This window comes from Protomyctophum bolini, assembly GCF_963924005.1.
Source record: "Protomyctophum bolini genome assembly, chromosome: 21".
NCBI lineage: Eukaryota > Metazoa > Chordata > Actinopteri > Myctophiformes > Myctophidae > Protomyctophum > Protomyctophum bolini.
In genome coordinates, this window is record NC_137882.1 from 17623539 (window position 1) to 17642087 (window position 18549).

At 40.5% G+C, this 18549-nt stretch overlaps 1 protein-coding gene and 1 long non-coding RNA gene across 2 annotated transcripts in view; one reads left to right on the forward strand and one right to left on the reverse strand.

Annotated features, from left to right (window-relative positions):
* The window catches only part of LOC308336388, a 668236-nt gene that overhangs the window by 477517 nt on the left and 172170 nt on the right, over positions 1-18549 (reverse strand). The window lies entirely within an intron of this gene.
* On the forward strand, positions 6374-15404 carry LOC308336330 (phospholipid scramblase 2). Its single transcript, XM_080793675.1, has 8 exons — positions 6374-6452; positions 7510-7594; positions 8836-8878; positions 9227-9410; positions 9719-9755; positions 10636-10797; positions 12059-12220; positions 14327-15404. The coding sequence occupies exons 2-8, from the start codon at positions 7526-7528 to the stop codon at positions 14354-14356; spliced, it is 687 nt and encodes a 228-aa protein (XP_080649801.1). The 5' UTR covers positions 6374-6452; positions 7510-7525; the 3' UTR covers positions 14357-15404.

The following is an 18549-nucleotide window of genomic DNA, read 5'->3' on the forward strand; positions in this document are numbered from 1 at the left end:
CAAAGGGATAATGGGGTCAAGGGTTAGAGGTAGAAAAGTTAGGTTAATTCTGTGATTAAAAACTGTAGTAGTGTGTGTGCCTGTGTGTACAGTACACATGCAGTTGGCTGCACACTACAGTTGTGTGTCTGCAATACCATGGGGAGGTAACTGGTGGATGAGACGTGGGATTTGTGCGTCTGGTTGGGACTCGAGTAATGTATTGCAACCTTATGCTAAGCTAATGAACATGCAGGAGGATGAAAGCGCTGTAATGGAGGCATTTTTACATTCATCTTTAGGCTGCTCATTATGTGCCGCATATGACAACCTAGTTAAGGGTGCACGAAAGATTACCCGCGTGGGTAAAGAGCGCAACCTTCGCGCACACCACACACGCACACTGGGAGATAGTAGAACAGATAGTTATGGCAGAGGCTAAATAAAACATGCATGCACGCGCACACATGCACATGCGTGCGCGTGCACACACACACACACACACACACACACACACACACACACACACACACACACACACACACCCTTCCTTGGTGGGAGGAACTACACGGTACAATCCTCACCATTAATTTATGTGTAAGTGTAAGAATTTGACATTCACAGGTCGATTTGGGTGAACTTTTCCACTTTCTGTGGTTAAATTAACACTGAGACTTTGACCGCGCATGCAGGTTCAAATAGAAGGACAAATCAAACAGGGTTTTCAAAGACCCCCCCGGCCGCCCGGTGTGTTTATTCAGCTGGAGCCGGAGAATGCTCCCATTTCAGTGTTATTGCATCAGTTTGTTTTGATCTGGATGATGATGACGAACATGCGTTTCATCGTTTTTAGCAGCCAGGATCACAAGATGAACTTGACTGTGAGCTGCTTCCCTGCTCCGTGTAAGAGTCGGTGCAATGGCTCACAGCAAACTGAACTAAAAGCAGTGGCGGATGAAGTAGGCTACTTAAGTAAGATAATAGCAACACCACAAAGTACAAATACTCTGTAAAAAGCTGTGCATTCAAACTTCAACTTGAGTAAAAGTATACAAAAGTATTGGCATACAAATATAGGCTAATTAAAGTACCAAAAGTAAAAGTACTCTCAATTTTCAAAATGTCTCTAAATCTTTCAAAAATCGCCGATCTACAAGCTCATTGGACACAGTGTGCATGAGCTTGTACATCGGTTATTTTTGGAGTAGCCGAAGTATAAATACTGGGGTTTGATTGGTTCATGCATGTTTTGTAATAATATAGGCTAATCAAAGTATAGTAACTAAAGCTGTGAAATAATTGTGGAGTAAAAAGCACAACGTTGGCCTCAGATATGGAGTATACAGTAGCCCATATATAGAAGAATGGACTTAGGCCTATACTCAAAACTGGACTTCAGTACAGTAGCCTACTTGAGTAAATGTACTTAGTTACTATACACCACTGACTGAAGCCTAGCCAAAATGATACAAAGGAAATATCAGATTAAATGAACACACTTTGTGTCATTTCATCTCCAGCTGCAGCGTGCATGTATGGGGTCTTTAAGTCTCATTAATGTTTGAGCCGTGTGCACGTACAGTAAGGGCATATTACTGGATATAGGCAACAGTAAATTCTAGGCTATGTCAGGTCACCATAAGCAATCTCTGTAACATGAATCAATTAAAAGACGTTTTTAGTCGCCCGTGCCCGAGGTGTCAGCAAATCTGTGCGAGAGTTCTCATTTGTTCTCATTAGTGTGTCTAAGAGAAATCAGTAGCGCACGAGGAAATCAGGTAATTTGTATTCGAAAATAAGGATGCTCGACCCAACATCATGTCATTTGTAAGAGCGTGTGTGTGTGTGTGTGTGTGTGTGTGTGTGTGTGTGTGTGTGTGTGTGTGTGTGTGTGTGTGTTTATGTTCGTGTGTTTTAGAGAAAGAACATCCCTGTTGAAGAATCCATTTATTTTCCCCCTTTCTTTTACAGTAAGAAACAATTTGTTAGTGTTGGACTTTGCAACATTAGCTCAACAGTGCTCCCCAGTGGTTAAGAAATATATTAACCTAAACACAAATCATAACCTGTATGACAGTGCACAGATAATATTCTGTTTTCCTGCTGAGATAGAAGAACTTACTGAGAACAAAATCATAAAACATAACTATTAATAAATTAAAGAACGGAAGAAGTAAAGAATGAGAGCTACTTATTAAGAGTATAGTAGGCTACTTATTAAGAAAATAAATAATATGCTGTTTAAGCTGAAATGAACTGTATGTTTGTCAAATTGTTTAGCAATGTCATTACACACAATAGCAACACACACATATATAGGCCTTCAATACTAAAAATATACAATAAACAGTTGGCTTTGACATCTGATTTGGGTATTAATCTGTGAGCCAGGACCCCAAATTTGGGCCACGGGTACCATCTGGGGGAATAATTATCATAGTCACATAGTGAATTTTGGGAAGATAGCCTATACACCCCTAGTGATCGCAAATATGTGATAGCATTGCAGGCAGTGGTGGTAGAATTATGTGTGTTATCACTCCATTCATAACACCATACCAAAACACACTTTTCAAAATGATAGATATCAGAAAGTTACCACGTTTACATGCTTGCAGAATTTCACCTGCAGTAAGTGGGACAAATATAATATGTCGGTTCCACCCCCAGTTCATGTATTACATAACGTAACCCAGGCCCCCAAATTAACCATCTAGGGCAGGGGTTTTCAACAGGTGATCCGTGGACCACTGGTATTGCATGTGGTCCCTGACAATTCATTTAGTAATGTCTTTCCACGACCACTAGTTGAGAAACAGTGAACTGAATGACCTGGTGACCTATGATGACCGTCCATGTAGTCATTTACTGACAAATTGGAGGTCAAGAAATTCAACAGAAAAAGGGAGTTATCATCTCAAGAGCGGGAAGTGCAGCGGACTGTCTGGTTGAGTCATTATTATTAGGAAATTATACTTAGTCAGTGGACAATTGGTTGAAAAACTGTGGAATGTAAGTGTTACAAAAGCATTAATCTTAGCCCTTACCCCATATCCCAACCCAACACAACAGTGGTCCCCAGGTTGAAACTGATGATTCTCTCTATTATTGACCCTCTTGATTTGAAACATGGTGGGCTAAGACTACATGTTCTTTTTGTTACTGGCAGTGACCACACTTCTGCTTTCAAGATGTTACGCAAAGGTTTCCTTTGTAAAATACCCTCAAAAAACGTAATAGGCTACCATAATTAGTTACACACAGGCTACATTCTAATAAACAAAACTTCAATAAACTAATATAGCTTAAAATGTAAGTGCATGTGCAAGTAATTCAACAAATGCCTTCTAAATCCTAATAGTTCTTTGAAAAACACACACGTTGCTATTTATATAGGTGTATGTCCAACACCTACACACTATCTATAAGTAAACTGCTGACTAGATAGTTATCATGTCTGCAAATATACGTCGTGCTATCTGCTGTAGGTGTTATTTGTGGCTCTGTAGGCACGTTGAGCAGGAAGCGCTCCTATCTGTATCCCATGTCCAAGGGGAGCTGCTCTTCTGTCTCTCTCCTTCCATAAGGGCCACCACAAAGATATCTACATATCTACAGTATATGACCTGTTGATCTGTTTGTGCACCTTGTGTGAGTCCCACCCAAGTTCTCAGTAACTCCACGTGACTGCCATTGGAGGCGTTCTTTCTCTGCATGTATAACTTCAATGGATGTAATAAACTTCAGAGCCCTACCAACAGTCATTAAGACATGTGAATCCCTTGACTCCTTCAAAACCGCTCTCAAAGGGCACCTACGGATGGCTGCAATTCGAAACTGGCCCCCGTAACCCCCCCCCCTTTCCCCTCATTGTATATGTTTCTTTTCCCTTTTTGCTTCCTTTATGATGAATTCCTGTTCTGTTCTTTAACTACCGGTATATAGAAGTGTCTATTTGTACGTCTATAAATGTTTTTATGAATTGAACATGGTGGACCCTCTTGTAAACAAGTGTAATTTTTAATTGGGTCGTCCACTCACAGTTAACAGTTAACACAGTTAACACTTTGTATTGGGTTTGTGCTTGAAATGTACTGTAATTCTGCAAACTACAACTACAACTAAAACTGTTAATACATATTTCAATCAATCAATCAATCAATCAATCAAACCCAGACACTTGTTTGGACATTCAGTTTGTTCCCGGTGCACCACTCCTTTAACTTCTGTTTTGAATACTTTGACAAGTCAAATTGTCCTTTTCTGTGGTTCATTCAATCTCGCATGCACACTAAGGTTGACTTTGAGGGCAGCAATTTACATCAATCATGAAATGATGGATCGGAGCATGCACAAAACAACATATTTCACCCACTGATTCAACCTGTGATGTGACAATTAAACTGAAATGTGAACTACAAATATAGAACATTAACTTGTCTTCTCCTGGCAAGAATTCCGTGGAGAATAAACATTTTCATGTCATGTCATTTTAGAAACACTGTATGCTTCTGTTCAAATGGGCCACACTATGCCTACATAACAACAGGAACAAGCAAGGTCTCCTTAGAAAGGATAACGATGAAAAGTGAGGATGATATTGCAACTGTCCTTACAAAGGACATTTTATGTGAGCCTCCAGTCCATCTGCAATATACAGCAAATTATAAACCTTTTTGCACATGTTATGCATGTTGTCAAGTTATGCATTCTGTCCTTGCAAACACAAATACAAGAACGCTCACCCGCAAAACTGCTCGCCCAGGATCAAATCCAGAGGCCTCGGAGTGGTCAGCACCAGGTAATCCTAAACTTCACCTCAGTAATATACGCCTAAACCTCAGTAAAATGAAAACAAGAACCTCTGGGGTCATCAGAAAAAAGGGGCCGGTGTGTTTTAGGGAGATCGTTCCGGTTACCCATGTTACATACTGTATATACGTGCAAAGACAGTTTCAGCATTTTCCTTCTGTGATTTCCAAGCAAGATGTCTATTGTCTATCTAATATCTGTGAATGTTTATAGGTTCATTTTAAGGTAATAGAACAGCATGGTATGGCACAACTGACCACCTGCGTGATGACAACCCTCTGCGTTTGTCTGAGAGGCTGGACACCTCTCAACACAGAAGTCACAGCTTACCCATCGCACCACATCACGGCCCCATAGAGTGTCACAGTCCCGCACCCTTTCATGACAAGCGGCCCTTCGCGGTGGCCACCCCGCCTTTGGTCGTTCCTTTTGAGAGGAAACGACTGTCTCCCCATCGCTGCAGGGTCAGGGTGCGTTCTGCTCTAAGAAAACTTGTGAAATGGGACATTCTGCGTAATGAGTATTTTTTTACTTTTGGTACTTTAAGTAGCCTATATTTCGATACCAATACCTTTGTACTTTTGAATTCCAGACTTTTACTTGTAACAGAGTATAATTTCTACATTTCGGTATTGATAGGCCTATCAGTAGAAAATGAGAGTTGCCTATACTTTTGGACGACTTCACCACTTTTCAACCTATCTTCATAATTGGTCCTCACTAATGTTCATGATTATATATACTAGAGCAGTGCCTGCCTCTACAGCGGCCTACTTGGAACGATGCAAGTTGGAAAAGCATGCCCCACCCTTTTATGCCCATATATGGAGTTCTTTGTGAGGCATGCCTGATGAATTGAACAAGGTGGACCCTCTTGTAAACAAGTGTAATGCTTAATTGGGTTGTCCACTCATAGTTAACAGTCTTTGTATTGAGTTTGTGCTTGAAATGTATACTGTAATTCTGCAAAGTGTTAATAAATATTTCAATCAATCAATCAGTCAATGCCCAAATATGGAGTCTATGCAGACATCAGAATGATGCCAGACTAGGCGAGCTCCATATGGACTCTGGACAGGGGCCCTGTCCAGAGCCCGGGCAGAGGCTTATTTGGGGCGGTTCTGGACAACCGTGGGTCTGACCGACTCGACACCGGGCACTGGACGTCCTGTGGTGGAGCACGTGTGTCAAATTTGAAGTCGGTGGGGCGAACGGTTCTTGAGTTACGTGCATGGATTATAGATGTGCAGACATATACACACACACACACACACACACACACACACAGAGAGAGAGAGAGAGAGAGAGAGAGACTTGATAGTTACTTAGTTGCTAGCCCATCATTTTAAGTTGAACAGGACTTTAGTATGTTTTAAATAGTTAAGTTGAACAGGACTTTAGTATGTTTATCAGCAAATAGAATGTATTCAGTCATCTCTGAGAACTCCCTATAGCTATAAATAATTATCCAGCAGCCTATTCTATTCTACCGGTATTCAATATAAATATTCTATATCAGTTCTATCCCGTCTTGTTATTGGCTTATAGAAAGAGGAAACGCAGAGACGGCGACCAATGAGATCATAGTTTTATTCCAGAGCACTTTGACTAGGAGTGGGCCGTTATATTTTTTATGTCCAACGCGGCAACGCCAAATCGCGGTGAGTAGGCTCTCTCTCGTTTGGAACATTGTTGTGTGGAAGAATCGAATCTAAATATGTATTTAATACTTAAATGCTGAGTCACTCGTGTGATAGGCTAGCAGCCCGTCGGTGGCACGGGCAAGAGATGGTCGCCTCCTTTGCTTTGCACAGTCAGTGTGGCCAGCCCAGTATGTCGTTGTTGGCTTACTTGGCCAGTGTTCCAACCAAAACCCTTTAAATGTATTCCTGTTTTGAACCAAATGGTGGAAAACAACGTCACAGCAAAACTGCAATATAGTCACTGAAAATAATCGTTCTACAGAATTACGATGAGATCAGATGACAAATGTTTTGACGCGCATTACAAACGAGCTAGTCTCACGTAGCCAGACAACTATTCCACTATGAGCTGAGTGAGTACGGATGCTGCCATTTCCGTTCACGAAAATATATTTTAAAATATCTTTACATTTTCTTTTTGTATTTTCTTTTCTGCTAAGCAACAAGCTACATATGCTACCTCCACATTGCGCCGATTGTCGGCTGTCGGACAGTTTGAAAGAGTCTTTAGGATACATTTGCGAAATTGCGAGACTGTAAACAAAGAGGCTGTAAAGACGAAACGTGGGGGGGATGAGGCTCCACTTCCGCTTTATATTTTACTCATGATAGCTCTTCCATTGGTCCAGATCAGTCCTTGGTCCAGACCATAGATAGATAAGAAAGCCTTTTATGTCTGTCTATCATGGTCCAGACTGTATAATGTAGCATTTGGAAATTGCGGAGGCAACAGTCTGGTAACGCGAGACTACATGTCTCAGTATGTGTGTCACATACCGGTACTCAACTACGGTGAACTATGCTAAAATAAGAGGATTTTCTGTAGCGGATTAATCGCCCCTTCAATCCCATGCAAACTATAATAAGAACAGAATGTGGTCTTTAAGTCTGCAGTGTGTCGAGTATCCATTTGATCCGCTGTGATTTTGTTTACTGTATGAGTGAGTATGTTCCACAAAGCAGCACACGATGGCGCCATTTCTTGTTAAGTCATTTAAACGTATGTCGCCTTTAGGTCTTTCACAACTAAGATGGATATGTATGCTGTGCCCAATCCTGGAATACCTGGTTGTCCACCTGGACTGGAATACCTGACTCAGGTAACTAATACTATATGGCTACTCTAACCTTTTAATTATGGTAATTCCACTTACAATAAAACATACAAGGATCGATGTACATTTGGTCCTCGACCCAAAGGGAGCAAGACGAGTTTATGTGATCACCAGTTTGATCACATGAAAGCATTATTATTAAGGTTAGCCTATTATTGCGACCGCATGTCACATTTACAATGAAAGCGTACATTTCCCGTTAGTCACTCAATATCCCCATACATGGGAATGCCCATATATATGGTGCCCAGGTGTCGTGACGTCAAGTGACATCATCAGGGATGGAGATCCCTTATGTCATAGTAAATGTGACCTGCTGTCGCAATTAAGCCCATATGTGGAGATCCCTGATGTCATCAATGTTGGCCAGCAACTCTACATCTGACCTCAAACCCTTAGATCTCCATATATGGATATATGACAGAACCTGTTCTGATATTCCATATGTTGATCCTTCCCCATCCATCCTTCCTCTTTGATGTCTCCCTTTTGACTGATACCTGTCCATTCAAACTCTAGACGGGCCTGCCCCAAAGTTATTAGTGCAGCCGCGCCCGGCAGCCGGCGAAAACTAGAGTTCTGACCAGGCTCCAAGAGAATGTCCCTCAGATCTCCATATATGGAGCTGACCTGTTCTGACATTCCATATGTTGATCTGACCTCAAACCCTGTACACTCATGCTCCTTATACAGTATGGCCAGTACAGAATTAATTCCATGTTGATCTGACCCGCCATGCCAAAGCGCCAGCGCTCGCCCAGCAGTCTGCCGTCAACGAGGGGGATGTGTGCACGCTTCTAGCCCTTAGGAGTCTTACTGTTTATTATTATATGTCAAATAAAAATATATAGACCAGAAAACAAACATTGCGGGGTTGCTTGCTTGTGCCTCACCTCTATTTCTAAAGAACAAGGCAAGGCAATTCAGCAGTATACCTGAAATGAATAACTGCTTATCTCTGAATTCACGCTGTTCCAAAATTTTCCTCTAAAAATGATCAACTGCCCAACAAATGTAATAAGAAAAGAAGAGAAGATCATTGTTTGTTATGAAAATGTATTGTGTATTGAAAAAAAATATATATATATATGTTTCAGCACGCATGTCATTTTTGTTCCGGATTAACCATTTTCTTACCTTAATCTGATGTTATATCATATATCAATATATGAGATTGGCTTCCTGAACAAGAGCTAAAACATGTATTGTATTAATTATCTAATTAGGTGGATCAACTGCTGGTCAAACAGAAGGTGGAGACCATTGAAGGTATGTAAACATTTGTGATTTTCAACCGAGGCTGCCATAGAGTGACCAGAACAAGTTTTTTAATGGACGTGGCTAGCGATTTAGGTGCTGGAGCCAGGCTATAGCGTCATTCTAGGGGTGAACATTCAGCGGAAATAGCCGAGCTCACGCATGTCGTCTTGGGTTTATTAAACGACCACTATCTCTGCCTACCAATAACACCATTGGTAGGCAGGATAAATACGTTTTTAAACAATCGATTAAATAGATAAGGTCGACTAACTGTTGCATCCCTACGTTAATAGCATCATTTATTTGCTTTGTCATAATAACAACTATACATGGATATGTATGTGTTCATCCACACAGCCCTCATAGGTTTTGAGAGCAACAACAAATACGAGGTGCGTAACTCCGTTGGCCAGAATGTCTTCTACGCGGTGGAGGAGAACGACTGTTTGAGTCGACAGTGCTGCGGCCCACTGCGCTCATTCAACATCCGCGTCCTGGACAACTTTGGACAGGAGGTCATCACTGTCACCCGGCCGCTCAAGTAGGGCTGCGATTATTATTCAATTGATTTCTTTTTTTGATTGACCAAATTAATCGATTAAATTCCTTAAGGTAGCTCTCCACCAAACAGACTACTACACATTAGGCATGTAACAATTCACTCAACTCACGATTGTTTTGAAACACAATATTAGGTTGTTTTTTGTCTTACCCCCCACATTTTCACAACTTTTATTTCACTACATTGCAAAAGTAGCATACTGAAAACAAGCATCAGCATTATTAACGATTATTGGTTGCTATTTATAATCAATTAACTCGAATAACACTTGCTTCCCTACTCCTCAGGTGCATGGCCTGCTGTTTCCCTTGCTGCCTACAGGAGGTGAGTGAAGCCGCAACCAAAATCAAGCCCTGAGCATTGGAACTGCAGTCTGACCGTATTATTATTACTCACTTCATATCTGTATTATCACATCTTTTTTCTTTTTTGCTGTTTGGCTTGTGTGTGCTTTTGAGTTAATTGTTTTAAAAGTCTACATTCTCACTGATCCTAGAAGCACCTCCAATACACCTTTAAGACAATTTATCTCCTGTGGGCACCCGGTTAGTTGGCCTCTGTCTTTTTTTAGAATACATTTATTTGACTGCGAAAACAGTATATTTTATTTAGATAAGAGGCCATGAATACGTCCACAAAAGCTTTTTTCTCCATTTACTTCTAATTATTATTATGCTTATGTTTCCTTTTTTTATTGTGCAAATAAATACTCATTTTCATTTTCACACACAGCATATTCTCAATGTAAAAACAAGTGCATACAGTATTTCATCTGTTGGGTGGAAACCTCATATGTCCAAAACTGTTTTCAGGATTCAAATATCGAAAGCAGCAAAAGTAGCAGATCTATAGCATCGCACCGTGTGTCGAAACTTTCCATCTGCTACTTTCGATGCTTTTGTGTGACAATGTAGTATGATGGCGATCATTTATGAATTAACAAAGCGAGTTAGAGATAGGGCCCTTAGGCTCCATTGCAACCTGACAGCGTGTCCAATCCTGATGACCTTTGATGCATGTCACTCCCCGTCTCTCTCTCCCCATTTCCTACATACTGTGTAGTGGTATACTATCAATAAAGGCAGGGAAAACGAAGATAAGAGGTTTCTGCCAGACAGCAACAATTTCTCTGCAGCGACCCCACTGACAGTAGATCACGATTAGTAGCCTACTATAACTCCATCCTGTTGTTTTTGTCACTCAGCTGGAGGTGCAGGCCCCTCCCGGTAACACGGTGGGCTACGTGGTGCAACAGTGGCACCCCTTCTCGCCCAAATTCATTGTGGAGGACGAAAACAGGGAGCCAATTCTGAAGATCCACGGGCCCTTCTGTGGATTTAGCTGCCTGCCAGATGTTGACTTTGAGGTAAGGTTTATCCAAACACCAGAGCAACCCAATAAATTTGTGAGAGCAGAATTCGACGTGGGTAGCAGCGTGCCGGGTTGCCCCTCGGGCAGCTTTTCTTAAGATGTTTCCAATCGGAGTGGGTCATGGTGTGGACAAAAAAGCCGCCATGCAGGGGAAACTGCATGGTGGTACAGTGTGATCATTGTTCTGTGGTTGAGCTGGTTTTACTGGGATTGAGCTGTGATGGCGATGTGGGTCAGTGACACAGTACCTTCCTTAGACTTACCCATGCATGGTATTACCATGGAAAACTCTTGCCTTCTTACAGCTTTGAAGTCAGTACTGAGGGGGAAATGAAGCTAGCTAGCTACTGCATAGTGGCGGAAGAAGTACTCTGATTATTTTATTTATTTTTGGCTTAAGTAAAAGTAGGTATTATTGGCATCAAATTTGCATCAAAATATAGTCTCAAAGTAACTGTACAAAAAAAAATAACGTTTTTGCTACTCACCAAAACAAAGGCATTAGAAAGCTTTCCTTAGTGGGAGCACTCTGAGCCCCCCACCACACGTATAAGCGGTACTTTTTGGCCAAAAGGGGATTTTGTTTCCACCGGAAAAAATATACTTTGTTACTCCACTGCGCCTTCTACCGATATTGCCCAGAGAATTGCCTCATAGAGAATATTTTTCCTCCGGTGAAAAGAAATCCCTTTCTGGCCAAAAAGTACCGTTTATACGTGTGGTGGGGGGCTCAGAGTGCTTCCACTAAGGAAAGTAGGCTTTCTAATGACACAACCCACCTTTGTTTTTGTGAGTAGCAAAAAAATATTTTTATTTACGCTAAAGACGAGAGGCTGGTCTGCATTCATGCGAGCAGCGGAAGTCGAGAGTAACATAACTACCGTAAATGCAACGCATTAGAGCTATGGACCAGAGCTACTGTAGAGCGTTTATTTTTTGAAAGGTTTGATATAAATCTGCAAATCAACTAGTAATTTAAAATATCAAATGGTTGTAGTGGAGTAAAAAGTACAACAAGTAACATATTGAAAAATGGAAATAAAAGTACCTAAAACTAAATGACAGTATTTGAGTAAATGTTTATATTGCTTTCCACCACTGCTGCTGCATGTGTGGCAGTGTGCCAGAGACTTCATTATGCTACTCTGAAGATGTCTTTATGAGTTGTAAAAACAATCCATAAAGACAGGGCCTGCAAATTGAACCCTGCTAACGCAACACACACAATTTCTTCGCCTGTGCTTTTCTCCCTTTAGATTATGACCTTGGATGAGGTCACCAAGATTGGGAAAATCAGTAAACAGTGGACAGGACTTCTTCGCGAGGTATTCACAGATGCGGACAACTTTGGTATCCAGTTTCCTATGGATTTAGACGTGAAAATGAAGGCTACAATGCTCGGCGCTTGTTTTCTCATTGTAAGTGTTAAATTATGCTACACTACTAGACCAGTGGTTCCCCAAAGTGGGGTCCAGGGACCCCCAGGAGTCCTCGAGGGAGTTCCAGGGGGTCCCCAGCTAAATTATAGTTTGGAACTAAATGGACCATTATGGGTCTGTAACTCTGAGAGTTAAATTTACTTAGATTTTCCAATATAAATTGGGGGTCCCAGAGATAGAAATGGCATTAAATGGGGGTCTGTAGACTAATATGCATGTCAAACTGGGGGTCCTTGAAATTAAACGGGTTGAGAATCACTGCTAGAGCCGTAGAAACTGCTCCACGTTCGGGCGCTGAAATACTGCTACTTGCCCACTGCTACTAATAGTTAGGATGGGTTAAATGCAGGACAAATTTCACTTATGTGCAAATGTCCAGTAAATAAATACCCCAAAGGAGAGAGGAGTGGGGACTAAATAAAACCAGTAAGACGCCCTAAAGGGCGAGGTCTTGCTGAACCAACAGAGCTTCTTAATACGGCACAGTTAAGAAGCAGAAGTTAAACTATTAATCTAGTCCGTGAGGTCAGATGTAGAGTTGCTGGCTGGCTCCATACATGCAGATCAATCATTCTGTTGAGCTGGTCGAGTCATCATTGTGATGTCAGAACAGGCCAGCTCCATGGCCTCCATATTATGGAGAATCTAGGGGTTTGATGAGGTCAGATCAACATATGGAATGAATTCTGTACTGGCCATATATGGAGCGTGTCTTGAGTGTACAGGGTTTGATGAGGTCAGATCAATTATGGAATGAATTCTGTATTGGCCATATATGGAGCGTGTCACGAGGCGTGACTGACGGACAGGTTTTGCAGGTTTTCATAGTAAACTGCGACCTATGGTCGCAATAAATTCTTGGAAGTTAAAGATCAACTTCAGCCAAAGAGAAAAATGCATTAGAAAGTCCACTGTTTGGTCGTTATGTCACTATAGGTCGTACATCGAGTGCTACTTTGGGTTGACTGCCATTGACCATACACACACACATGATGGTTAACCAAATCGATATAGGCATGTAGGGGCGGCGGTGGCTCAGGGGTAGAGTGGCTGGATGCTAACCGCAAGGTTGCCAGCTCGAACCCGGGCTCCCCCAGAGTTAGTGTCGTCCTTGAGCAAGACTCTGAACCCCCAATTGCTCCTGATGTGCTGGTTGGTGCCTTGCATGGTTCCCGCCGCCACCGGTGTGTGTTAATGGGTGAATGTAATGCACAATCTATGTAAAGCGCCTTGGATAAAGGCGCTATATAAATGCACCATTTACCATTTAGCCCAGCCTTCCTGGGTGTGCTACTTTCTTCTTTTAGAAAATACCTTGGTACTACAGTTATACACACGCCTGTTACACAATTGGGACCAACCTGCTGATCAATTAACTCTAGCACTGCTCTTGTGAGTCATGGGTAAATGCAGAGGCCACATTTCACATATGTGCAAATGCACTGTGACAAAAATACCACAAAGGAGTGGGGACTCAATTGTTATTATTATATTATTATTATTGTTGTTGAATATACCAAATAGTGATGGTATATGCAGACGGTAGCATACAATATGTCACAATGTAATATGCCTCAGAATGAGACATATCACCCGGACATTTGTAATTGGCCCGTGTTTGGATAACAATAATTTCGTTATCACATGCTAATAACCGTTATTTATTCAACAAAGATTAGATAATAGCATTTGACACTGATAAACACTAGTAAACAGTAGTGTACATGCTAAGCTGGTGTCCAAGGTACCATGTTCTCTGTATGACGTAGTGTGGAATGTGCCCATAAAGTGTATAATATAATATAATATAGTCAGTTATTTTGCTGTGACGTAAGTTCCTTATGTCAAGCTATACCCGGTTTATTATGTTCAGGAGTTGATTAGCCCCCTTAATACTTCCAACCCCCTCCGTGTGTTTATATTTGTAAGGAATTTGGAATTGAACCAAAACATATGCCGTAGCATAGTCACATGTTAACTGGTACAACTGATTGTACATATGACTTTACATAATACTGTATGTACATACACATTGAACAACTTCATTTTATGAATTCATCAAATGTTCTTTCTTTCTTTCTGCAGGATTTCATGTTCTTTGAGAGCAACAACTAGGATAATTTCTCTGTCTACAAACATTTCTGGAAGAGCAGTCCAGTCCACATAAGCCATAGTAATCAGCCCCAACTAACTACCCTAACTTTCAACTACTTTCAAACAAAAGTTTTTAAATGTGATGTTTTAAGCTATGAACAATGGCATATTGAAGGTTAGGTCTAGTCTTATTTGCTCAGGGTGGATGTTGGGAGTGCATTGTTGTCTATAAATATATGTCTGGCCAGGCCTATATGAGGTTACAGTCAGGTGGTTTCTGAGACTGTATGTGAGAAAGTCTTCATGTATGTTTACAATGTGGTCCCGGAGCCTATCCAGGAATAAAGCCCTCAGAGCTAAAATTGGTTGCAATGAAGGCTCCTGCCCATTTACCACATAATGAATGAAAAATGTGTATCTACAGTATACACATGCTTTGCAAAGGAAAGGGTTCTTCTCGTGCTATGCTTGAATAAGTGGTCAACCAAATACTCATTGCAAGCTTTGTTCATGATTATAACTTTATATAATTTATATATATATATATATATATGTGTGCATATATCTTTCTTTATATCATTTATATAAAGATATCCATCATGTAGTAAGCCTATATTTTGTCAAAACTGAAAGAGTTGTTTAATGTGTTGTTTTTTCATCCTTGATGTTTGGTACATTATTGATATTTTTATTGTTACATTTGTTCATTTGTTAATATAGTAATGTTACGAACGGTGTTTTCCACATGCAGGTATGTGTAATATTAAGTTATATTTCTTCATGGCACATTTCGTTTTTTATTTTTTATTACTTTGCAGACATTGTCCACTAGAGGGTGTAATGGTTTAAGGAAAGATCCAACTCGGTATTACTGCACTAGAATGAGCAAAGCTAAAGCTTTCACTTCATTTGAGCGACAACTAATACAGATGTTTAGTGTCCAATGCCATTGTGCTTTTACTGCTTTTAGTTGCGACTCAGGATCAAATGCATGTATGCTATGCCGTAATCTAACTGATATGAATGTAAACTGGAAGACGAATATTTTTTATGTGAATTGTAATATTATTCTAACTAACACTGTTTTTGTTTACATTAAAAATATATATACTTTCATGTAAATATATACTTTCTGTAAATTATATTCTTTCCAGGTTGACGGTTCATCCCTGAAATGCACCTTTTGTTTTTCTTTCTCTTGTGATTTCCAAAAGTGGTGCTGTCAATGTGGTGATGTCGTCATCCAATAATACTTAATTTCCTGAATTTGGTCAAATCCAGTGCAAGGCAACATAATGCCATAGTTTAGGTATTTTTAGGTTTAGGTTTTCTGAAAAACATGTTGGTATAACAGTGGTCCTCAAACTATTTCATGTCAAGGACCGACAACATTATATGTATTTGGCTGCCAAGCCGCATCTCAACATATTTTGTTCCACCAAGAGTTAAAAAGTTTGCTTTAAAAAACAATTATATATTCAAAGATTTGCGCCAATTTCCACGATTAAAGTGGGTAAAGTGGTTAAAATATAGCTAAAATCTAAAATGACACAGATGCTTTCCTGTTCTTAGGGGATTAACCGGAGTGACATAAGGAGATGGACCCGCTAGTATTTTGCTGCTTGTGCCCGTGTATGAGTAGTGTGACAAATGAACCTCCTTGATTCTTGATCTGTGGTGGGAGGAAGCTGTGCATGAACAGAATACGATCAGGTACACCTTGTGCCAGGCTAGAACTCATACAATTCAAGGTAATATAAAGACTTCTCAGAATCTCATGATTCTCATCTGAAATCTACCTAGCGTCTTGGATGAAGGCTCTATATAAATGCGCCATTTACCCATCTATTGCAGACCAATATGATGAAAGATGTGATGCTTCTCCATGTAACCCGAGTCATTAACACTCTTTCCTAGACTTGGTGGTGTGATTATGCCATCTTGTCAAATGTTTTAGGATTTTATATCAGCCTATTCATAGCAACATTTGGGGTCTCAAGAAGTTCCTCTCAGGTCAATTCTGGGAAATCATATTAGCTTTTTAAAATGGCTCCATCTATCTACACTCAGTATTTGGCTCAGGGGTGTTGTCTTTTCTTAAGTTAGAAAATATAAGATTCTCTGTGAAAAACGTTTTCCCACAAATGGAATCCTTTCATAGACTACTTAACCCTCATATAAACCTTGCCCCCTGACTGAACCCCTGCTCTTCTCCCTTTCCTTTTCCATGCATCTCATTATTTTTTTATTGTAATTATCTTTTTTAAATGTAATTGTGTATTTAAAATATGCGTTCACACTATTACTGTGAATATTGTACTTGTTCCCTAATAGAACTATTAACACTAAATAGTCATATAAGTGCAAAGAAAGACATTTAGTGCATTAAAGCGAGGTAAACATCAAACCTATACTATCTACATGACATTCGTAGCTTCGTGGTAAAGCAAATACAAATCTAAATGTCAAGACGTGCCAGTACACAATATACATTGTTGATATTTATCAAAATAGGCAACAGGGGGGTGGGGGGTGCTAGGATGTTAGGTGAGTTATACTATAACAAAAGATTATTATATTTTAGTGATTTAACGTCCACAATTAAACTAATCCACCGTCCAGACGGGGCAGTGCTCGAGGCAGTCGAGGACTTAAAATATCTCAGGGCTTAGACTGTTTCATCGGAACAGTATCTGAAGGTCCTAAGGGCACTTGCCTGGGATGAGGAGAATATGGAAATCGGACGAATCAGACTGTTCGTAGCTACAATGGAGTCAGTAGTCTAATGCTGTATGGTGCTGAGGCATTGGCTCTATACGGAGTCTACACAAGTATGCTACGAATGGCACTATAGGTGTCACATGGACGTACCACATCAGAAATGTGGTCCTCTACAGCAGGGGTCGGCAACCTTTTTGACATGAAGTTCCATGTTTTTTATTTTGTTGATAGTCAGTGTGCCATATTTTAACATAACATTTAATTATGCCACATCAAAATGAAACATCGCTAGCAGATTTTGATTAGCGGTATCCATAAATAACAACATTCCTTTCCTCTCAGAGCTCAGAGCAATAGCCAAATCTCCCAGACTCCCTCAGGGTTCAGAGTTCCACTGTGCAGGATCACATTTGCATATAGATATGAGGAGACTTAATTTAATTGACTGCATTTCTTAACTTAGCCAGTGTGCCAGCCTCCTCTGTGCCCATGTTGCCACCCGTGCCTAAGGTTGCCTACCCCTGATGAGGCTGGCAGGACACTTCGTCAGGCACCCGGGCCGGAACTAGATGCCAGCAAACTGACACTATTGGGAGCAAAGCCAGAAAGGCAAGAAGTGCACCACATTATGTAGATGCACTGCGGTGCGTCAGCTCAAGACCCTGATGTTAGATAGGATTCAGAAAAGTCTGGAGAGCAACGATTCAGGAGTCCCGAGTTGGTGTTGGCTAGACCACACTCTCGCATCGCATTGCAAACTAATCCATTGGTTGATCACGTAATGTCTCTTAAACTAAAATAGGCTGATGATGGCCCTCAAGACAATAGGACATCATTATAACCACGTTAGCATGTATAAATCTCTCCTTTCCTGTTCAAAAGCAATTATTTGAACAAATATTTCTGTTTAACTTCTATTGAACCCCTATTCACTGCATTCACCTCCATAGATGGTCACAGGAAAATTGTTCAGGTAAAACTAACACAGTTCAAGGTTAGCTTGTGCTACCTAATCTACCCAATAACAAAAAAACTACTCCGATAATCCGTTTCTTAAGAATGAGCATAAATTTTGCTTGCTTTATTTTGCTAATTAGAAATAATATATTAACTCAGGAGGATATCTTAAAGGAGAAAATGTACAAGGGAAATTAACTTTGTGAGAATGTTTCATTTCCAGCCTTTCATAATTAATTTAAAGTGCAGTATTTCAACCCAGATTGCATTCATTATTTATCACATGTTGGGGGAGGGGGGGTTATGCCATCGCCATTCATGATGGATATACTCAATAATTAACTGCTTGAGGCCACAGAAAAGAAAAGAGTCTGTGTCCAAACACAGCCTCTCCTACTAATCCAGCATGTTTAAAATTAAAATAGTTTACTGTGGGTTGGTCTTCAATTATTTACTTTCTTTGTGATGACTAGACAGTAGACACAGATGCATAGACACTCGCCCATCTTACATCATAGTCTGGAGTTCAGACACCA

Excerpts from the sequence above, each read along its gene's own strand:
- LOC308336330 (XM_080793675.1), top strand. The coding sequence starts at position 7,526 with ATGGATATGTATGCTGTGCCCAATCCTGGAATACCTGGTTGTCCACCT. Across the intron at positions 9,756-10,635 it reads TCCCTTGCTGCCTACAGGAG|CTGGAGGTGCAGGCCCCTCC; the intron begins GTGAGTGAAGCC and ends TTTGTCACTCAG. Across the intron at positions 10,798-12,058 it reads TGCCAGATGTTGACTTTGAG|ATTATGACCTTGGATGAGGT; the intron begins GTAAGGTTTATC and ends TTCTCCCTTTAG.